General features: G+C 38.7%; 1 protein-coding gene and 1 long non-coding RNA gene across 3 annotated transcripts in view; one reads left to right on the forward strand and one right to left on the reverse strand.

Moving 5' to 3' along the window:
• Positions 1-565, forward strand: part of LOC122559579 — a 69,393-nt gene extending 68,828 nt beyond the window's left edge. For both annotated transcript variants that reach the window (XR_006314472.1, XR_006314473.1), the window contains one exon: positions 43-565. This is a non-coding gene — a long non-coding RNA (uncharacterized LOC122559579). The remainder of the gene's footprint in view (positions 1-42) is intronic.
• Positions 566-4,223: 3,658 nt separating this feature from the next.
• The window catches only part of LOC122559578 (ninjurin-2-like), a 229,489-nt gene continuing 224,831 nt past the window's right edge, over positions 4,224-8,881 (reverse strand). Inside the window, exons 2-3 of the mRNA XM_043709286.1 lie at positions 6,667-6,898; positions 4,224-6,008 (exon numbers count right to left, since the gene is read on the reverse strand). Of these exons, the coding sequence (XP_043565221.1) occupies positions 5,872-6,008; positions 6,667-6,898 (369 nt within the window). The 3' untranslated portion in view covers positions 4,224-5,871. The remainder of the gene's footprint in view (positions 6,009-6,666; positions 6,899-8,881) is intronic.

Genomic DNA, 8,881 nt, shown 5'->3' on the forward strand with positions numbered 1-8,881 from the left:
TAATCTAATCTAATCTAATCTAATCTATATCCTTCACTGTAGGAGCAAATTACTGCAAATGATGGAATCGGTGTAGGAAACAGAAAATACTTGAAATCACAATGGGTCAGGCAGCATCTGTGGAGAGAGAGAGCAAGCTAATATTTCGAGTCCAGATGACTTTTCATCAGAGCTGACATGAACTGTGGTATTCATCTTGTCAATAAATATCAGTTTTCTTATTGTTATGAAACATTTTCTTGTCTTGTTCCTTTTTAACATGTTAAAAAGATTTATATTCCAGATGGGTTTTTGTTTGTGATTTTGAGGATTCAAACATTTAAATATCAGCAGTCAGGTGAAGGATAAATCCTTCTTTCACATTACCCACAACATTTGCCTTAACACTGCTCAAAGGGAAGGAGTTTGAGATCCCGCTTTGGTCAGGAAGACGGCGGGGAGCCTAGCCAACATGCTGATTTCCTGAATTCCCCATTCCGAATGTCAACTATTTTAATTAATACAGGCACATGTCGCACCCTTCAAGCCACCTGCTCCACATTTTTGGGCAGATGACTGTGCTTGTTAACAGTTTTGTTAAATATGGGCAATGGAGACCAACTGGAATTTTCCAGTCAGCCTTCAATTTTCTGATGTAGAGGGAAGTGGTTTAGCTGCCTGTTGACAGGTTTATAGGTCCTTCCCACTATCAAGGTGGAGTTGCAGCCCAAGGCTGGCCTCTAAAAGTCCATGCCCCTAACCCCAAGATTGGTGTCCTGAGTGCTTTATTTCTTTTAAAAAATGACTGAGAAGTAGCTGGCCTCTAATTGATTGTCCATCTTCAGGAGCCCACCTACTCTTTTAATTGAACATAGAACCTGTCTGCATGTCATTTTGAGGGAGGGGTGGGGAGGAAGATCCCAATGAGTGACTGTCTGCTCTAAAATCAACATTCATCTCAGTGAATCAAGAATTTTTCAGTGGCTCAAAATCAGCAAGTTCTCAAATTCAAACTCAAATTTTAAATGACACTGTATTTCAGTTTCACCAAACAATTAAGAAGTCCACGAGGAATGAGGTCAGTGATATAGAATGGAAGTTCAAAGGTAACAGGGAAGGCAAATGGAATATTGGTTTTATTTAAAAAAGAATAGCATTTAACAACAGGGAAGACTTGCTAAAACTATACGAGGTTGTACTTAGACCACTCTTAGAATACTGTGAACATTTTTGGCCACATTATCTAAGAGTAGCATTATGGACTGTCTTGAAAAGATTCATAAAGTTGATCTCAGGTATGGAAGGATTTTCTTATGAGGTTGAGTATTGTACTGTGTGGAGTTTAGAAGAATGAGAGGCAGTCTTATTGAACCATGTAAGGTTCTGAGGAGGTTTGACAAGGTGGATGCTAAAAAGTTGTTACCACTTGTGGGAGTCTAGAACCGAAAGGTATAATCTCCCCTGGAGCGAGGGGTCACCCAGTTAAGGCAGATAAGGAAAATTTCCTTCTCTCAGAGGGTAGTGAATTCTTTACCACAGAGCTCTATAAAAGCTGAGTCATAAAGTATATTTCGGACCAAGAAGGGAATCAAGGGTCATGGGAAAAGGCAGGAAGGTGCAGTTGAGAATTATTTGTTCAGCCATGATCTCATTGAGAAACAGAGCAAACTCAATGAGCCAAATGATCTACTTCTGCTCCTGTGTCTTGTATTTATGTTCATTGGGCAGCCTGCAGGCCAGTTTCATCATTTAAGCTTTCACAATTCAGCACCAACTTTCTGCAGTGCACAAAGCAGGTTTCAATGATGCCATGCTGCATTGGGGGTTAAAACTAATTGCCTTGAAACAGACATTTTACAATTTACAGGGTAAGAAGTGAAGCTAAATGAACATTCAAGCAACAACTGTTAAAACCCCCCTGCCAAGAGAATGGAAAAGGCTGCTACCTGTTTGGTGAATAATAGATAAAAAATTGAACTGCCTTTTTGTACCAATTGCTCCTCCAGCCTGTAATATATCAAGCTCTAACTTTAGAAGTTCCTAATTTTCAATCCTTGAAAAAAAGAACTGAGGGTGAAATTTATTGTTTGTGATAGGAGATTGGAAATTTTGTGTATAGGTGATTTCACATTTGTGTTATAATCTGTTTTTATCCATATATTTAACACTTTTGTGTGACCAGTGCAATGAACGTTTTTATGTTTTTATGTAAGAAATATGAAGATCTTATCTTTTGTTTGTGGGAGATAGCAGTAGTGTTTTCACAGGCAGCGCAGGTACAGAGTTGGTCGGTTGGCCTTTGACGCCTGGATCAGGACTCTTGCTTCCACATAGAGGGGGCCCCTGACAGCGGCATGGTGTGGTCTGGTGTAACCCAGAGTGGGACACTCTCTTTGGCAGCATGGCGTGGGCTGGGACGCCCGGAGTGGGACTCTGGCAGTGGTTTGCTGCAGCAGTGAAGAAGGAAAGTTGGACTTTCTTTAAGTTATTATTTTTTAAATTATTCTAAATTAATGTGAATGGTGTTTATGTACGAGAACACTTTTCACTGTATTTTATATTGAATGCAAGTGACAACAAAGGATATTCAAAGAATATTCAATCACTGTACCACTTTTTACAACTAAGCAGCCACAATGCTTATTTCCCCTGAAGTATCTTATGATATGTTTTGCATGGAAGTGGTTGAATTTTTGTGTAAGGGATGCCATGGATTTTAACATGGGTCCTCCACCCCACCTCAAAAAATTCAAATGCTCTTCAACTGAGTGAGGAAATAAAAATTGTTGCAAGAATGGAAGAGCTAGCAGACATTAGACAGTTGTAGTGTTTCTCGGTGTACAGCATTGTACATAAAGTAGGTGGAGTCCTGATTATCCATTGTACCCAATCAATATAGAGAAAATGAGGTCTGCAGATGCTGGAGATCAGAGATGGAAATGTGTTGCTGGAAAAGCGCAGCAGGTCAGGCAGCATCTAGGGAACAGGAGAATCGACGTTTCAGGCATTAGCCCTTCTTCAGGAATGGCTAATGCCCGAAACGTCGATTCTCCTGTTCCCTAGATGCTGCCTGACCTGCTGCGCTTTTCCAGCAACACATTTCCATCCCCAATCAATATAGTATTGGTATGTACACCTGGGGCGGGGTGAAGAGGCAGTGTGTGGGTGAGCAAGAGGGAAATAGTAATCATAGATATAATAACTGTCTAAACCACCTACTACACCCAGCTTCATAAATACAATGGCTTCACTGTTATTTATTCATTTATCATTTTCACAGTGACAGTACATCACCATAAATCAGGTACCTTTGTAACTCTTAGCTAAGCAACTACAAAGCAAACAAACTAAAATATAGATTGCCAAAAACACACCCTGCACCAAATCTATTTTTGCAGGGATTAATATTTCACAATGTGTACATGTTATTTATGAAGGTATTACCATTGGTGAAGGTTTTATGGAGCCACGTGGATGACTGAAGTGGTAACCACTGTTGGGAATGCCAATTTCTCCATATATAAGTCCTCAATTAAGGTTCTGAGTGAGGTTGTTGGTGGACCAGGGTCAAGAGATCACTGGGAGGTATTAAAGAAGGGGTGTCTCTACTGGGTCTGGAATTTGCAGAGCAGATTCCTCCTGCATTGTCTGGTACCAGCCCATGCATTTGAAGTTGTCAGATGTTCTGTTTCGCATGGTTCTCCTCAGCTTTAGATAAAGTGTTCCGATAATAGATAGGGACCTTAATTCGTCATTAATTGGGTCTGACGTGCACGCACTACATAAAATTTCAACAAGGCCGTGGTGAACAGATAGACAGCAAGAAGGGCACCTGCTGGATTTTATGCTGACAACTAGTGGTTTGAAGGTGGAGGGCATGCATTGTTCAGCCTATGGAATATATGAGCAGTCCATGTGTGGTAAGAGAAAGAATAAAAATAAGAGTAAGAATATGTGAACAATGTTTCTGTAAAACTGAAAAGCATGACATTTTGCTGAAGTTTTTTATCTTGTATTCTTCAGGACAAATACAAGAACGAAATTTTAAATGATCACAACAATTTATGCAACAGGCAAAAAGGGAGAAATTATTTGACAAGTTAACAGATTGACTGTGACATTGCCATTGAGAAAGCAACGGGGAACAATTACTTCCAGGTTTCTGGGTAATTAAAATGAGGTGCTCGGCTTGGACATATTCTTTTCATTTGCAGAGAGTGGGTCCCTGTGTATGTCACTTCAAAAAGTGGAAATAAGCCACATTATGAGGCTTATTGATAATGGTCCCACAGATTTTCCGTTTTTCTACATGGATCACTGAGGTCTTTGTCGGCAGCAATCTTGAAAACTAGAAGTCAATGCCGGGAAAATGTTGACATGCTGATTACCGTGTGCAGACCATCAGGATGGCTTTGGGCAGCACATCTTAGAGGAATTGTTATTTACAGATTACCTTAAATTAGTGGAAGTCAAAGAATCTTTGGTCCCATCTCTCTTTTGAGCATTGTATATTGTATGGAAACACTGAAATGCCGAAGCCATTTCAGGATCAGAGTAAAAACTTTGGACTTCAATATTAATTTTTAACATTTATTGAATCCATTACATTTCTGCTGGTATAATCTCTTTATTATTCAATGTTCAATATGTGTCTTTCCAAATTTGAAATCACATAAGGAAGAAGCCAGGTGGATGAATAATTAACACTGCCATGGAACACCAAAGTCACTGGAGTGATACCTGCTCAAAGTCAGTGGGACTCATTAATTATACCAATTGCTGTGTTTTGCAGAATGTGGAAGCCATAGTGGTTTACCTGTCAAAGTAACTTAATGGAAAAAATAGAGTCTTTTTGCCTTTGCTTGTGAGCAGAAGAAACAAAGATATTCAACCCAGCCAAACAAAGAAACTTGCAGCCTTCTCTGTTCCACCTGGTAAACCTCCTGCTAGCAATTCATGAGTGCTGTTGAGCATTTTTTTGATTTTCAGTTACACAACACCTGGCTTCCATCCACTACTCAGATGCCACTTCACACTGATATTAGGAAAAATTCTGAATAAATCTATACATTTGAAGCCTGCAGGTTTAATCTCCTGGGCACTGTCAATGTTAGGCCAGTTTGTTGCTACCTCATCCTCAACCTGCAAGACTGTTGTCCAAGTTACAATCCGGCTTTAATATGCTTGACTGCGGAATGTATTTGTCCATTGTGCGTAACAATATGCAAAGGCATAAATTTAATTACAAATAAGTAGACGCTGCGTGATTATACATAAGACTGTCCGTTACTAGTTCGGACGTTCACTTAACCCTGATTCACATTCATTCTAAGCACATCTGGGTAGAAGTAGAACATCTTAGTTGTCTTTTAGCATTCCACCTTGATTTATATTGCTTTGCAAAACAATTATGTATTTTTCAATTTTGCTCAATTATTTTATTGCTTCTCAATAACATAAGCAAAAATTGTTAACAGTAAGCAAGCTGAATGGAAAAAAATACATCCCCTAATGTCAAAAGATCAATGTGAACAAAGCAAATGTCAACTTCAAGCAATGAAACTCCATTAATCCTGTACCTATTACAATGGAAGCTTTGACATTAATAAATATTAATACAATGCTGGTACAACATTAAACTATAAAGCTTAAGATTATGAGTATTTGCTTTAACAGTATATTGGCCATTGCCTTGTAAAGTTGCTGTATATCTTAATCTAATAAGCCAAGTGGGCATATGAAATTAAAATACAAAATTTATTATTGAAAAGTGAATTACAAACCAACAGGCACAATGTGGAAGAGTTAATTTGGAATGCTGCTGTGATCTTGCAGATTCTGCTGCTCCTTAGGTTCACCTGCAAGATGTAGAAGTTTGGATTCCTGTGGTCATCAAGAATTTACTTTCTGTGTATCAAGTGAAGTGATGACTACGTTTATAAGAAGAGTGGCCCCCACAAGGATAATGGTAATTTTGTTGCATTTGTTCAATGTTTTCTGGTTGTCGATTTCAGTCACATTGGTTTTTGCTGTGCAAAAATTAGCATTAATAGATATTAATCAATATAAATCAAAAGTACCAATTCTTTCCACGACATAGCACATTCTACGTACATCTATCTATATAGCACAAATCATAATATAAAACACCAATTCTAATTTGCCAAACCTTTATTACAATATATTGGTTCAGGAACAAACAAATCCAAAATATGGGTCTATTACTAGTTAAACTGTGAAATGCTTCATTTGTCCTCAATACAAACAGACTTATGAATTCTAAATTCCATAGACATCAGCATCAAAAGGGTCCACTGTTCATTGCATTCTATTGGCGAAAGCTTATCAGCACTCTTTTTAAGCTAATGACTGAGTGTACATACATAAAGGATTTCTCTGTGCAGTGTCCTGTTCTCATTTTAATTTGCGTCACAGTATTTGAAGTGATTTTAATTTGTGGCAGAAAAAACAGCTGTTTGACATGCACTGACAACTAAAATCAGGCCTAAAACAAATTCTAGGGCTATATGGTTTGACATTATGTACTTACATAACTGCAATATGGTTGATAACTCGATCTCAACTGATAAAATGCAGGATCATCACATAATCAGATATGGTAAACAGCCAGTTCTTTATATCAGCTGTCAATATATAGAAGTAAATAAGAGAAATAGATTTACTTACCACTAAAAACAAGCAGGAAAAAGATCACAACCTGAAGTATAAGAGAGAGACTAATCAGGACAATAAGAGGAACGTAGTACTTAAATTCAGGTCCTTGTTCGAGAACTCCAACCAATTGTGTTGTATTAGACATGAGTAAGGTAACATCCAGCATGCTCTCCGCCACGCTTTTTAATGTGGCGTAGTCATTGAAGTTAATTGAAGACACCTGTGTTGTAGTGGTATTTTCATCCTATAGAACATAAATAAAAATAAATATGTTATAAAAACTTTTTAAATAATGAAGAGCTCAGTGACCAGCATGACTCTCTCGCCGAGAAATTGGTCCACACACCAATTGTTCTTCAGGGCTAGAAATTGTGTCATAGGGAGTAAGGGCTTGGACAGGAAAGATGCATCTTTTACCCACGCCTATTTGAGACCTCTTTCTCATCATTAGTTTTCTTTGATGTTCCCAGCTCCAGCCTCCCATCTCCAGCTAAGATTCAGCCTAGCTGTCAACTGCTAGGCCCAACCTAACAAAAAGCATCATAGCAACAGCTAGCATTGTATTTCATCACAGCTTAGTAACCATCTACCTGCACAAGGAGAAAGTGAGGACTGCAGATGCTGGAGATCAGAGTCAAAAAGTGTGGCGCGAGAAAGGCACAACAGGTCAGGCAGCTCATTATGTGCAAGTCAAAGAAAACCAGAATTACATTGTGGGTATTATAGATAGAATGGTTACATCACAAAGGAAATGGAAGAATTTTAATCTTTAAAAGATACTCTGAATTGAATTTAGAATGTTTCTTGAGAGCTATCATTTTCCAATCACTCAATTCAATATGTTTATGATGGGAAATAGCATTACTGGTTAAACAGCAAAACAAAGTCATGATAAGTAAAATGTATCAATCCTGTTCCACAGGATGGCTATGATGCAGGAACAGATCTGTGGCTATTTTTGGTACTTGAGGCTTCACAACAGATGGAACCCCTCAGGAGAGTTTGACTGGGGTCTTCCTCAGTGTCTCCTTTCACCATCTACTGCAATGTACCCTGCTGCAAACTTTTAATTAGTACCCCTTTTCAGGGATAAGTACCAGGATGCATTATTGAAAAGGCCTTTAGGTTCTTTAATGATCCATGTCATTTCAAATATCCAATGAGTACTTACTTCTGGATGTACATACTTCAGCAAGCATTTTAATTAAACAAGTATAAGTAAACAATCTCAAATTAAACCAATTCTTATTTCTTTCAACTTTGGCTTAAAACTAGTCAACTTATCTACAATAATGATTTTCTAGCCTGGTTTCCATGACTGTGAAACTAAAAACAATTTCCATTAAAAATGAACTTTAAAAACATTTTTAAAACTCCTCTAACACTTCTTTGCTGCTCTGAGATGCTGTATAAGAAAGTGAAAAGAAGAAAGGACTTATCTTGCACCACATTAAATCTTCAGGACATTCTATAGCACTCTACAACTGAACTATTTTCACATGGCAATTCTTCTTCTCATTAATGATATGTGGGCACTGCTGGCTGGCCAGCATTAATTGCCTGTCCCAAGTTCCCTTTAAAACATTGTGATGAGCTGTCTTCTTGAATTGCTGCAGTCCATGTGCTATGCTTGAACACACAATGCCCTTTGGGAGGGAATTCCAGGAATTTTGACCTAGCAACAATTGAGCAAGCAGCAATTATATTTACAAGTCAGGATGGTGAGTTGTTTGGAGATGAACTTACAGGTGGTGGTGTTTCCATGTATCTGCTGCCCTTGTCCTTCCAGGTGAAACGATCATTTGTTTGGAAGATGCTGTCTTTGGTAAATTTCTGCAATCTATCTTGTAGATAGCATGGGCTGTAACTACTAAGCATCAGTGGTGGAGGGATACGGTACAAATTAAACGGGTTGCCTTGTTCTCAATGGTTTAGGTCAGAGTGGTGCTGGAAAAACACAGCAGGGCAGGCAGCATCCGAGGAGCAGGAAAATCGAAGTTTCAGGCAAAGGCCCTTCATCAGGAATAGAGGCAGAAAGCCTCCAAGGTGGAGAGATAAATGGGAGATGGGGCTGGGGAGAAAGTAGCAAAGAGTACAATAGATGAATGGGGGTGGGTATAGAGGAGAAAGTGAGGTCTGCAGATGCTGGAGATCAAAGTTGAAACTTTATTGCTGGAACAGCACAGCAGGTCAGGCAGCATCCAGGGAACAGGAGATTCGAAGTTTC

The sequence above is a fragment of the Chiloscyllium plagiosum genome, chromosome 19, assembly GCF_004010195.1.
Source record: "Chiloscyllium plagiosum isolate BGI_BamShark_2017 chromosome 19, ASM401019v2, whole genome shotgun sequence".
Taxonomy (NCBI): domain Eukaryota; kingdom Metazoa; phylum Chordata; class Chondrichthyes; order Orectolobiformes; family Hemiscylliidae; genus Chiloscyllium; species Chiloscyllium plagiosum.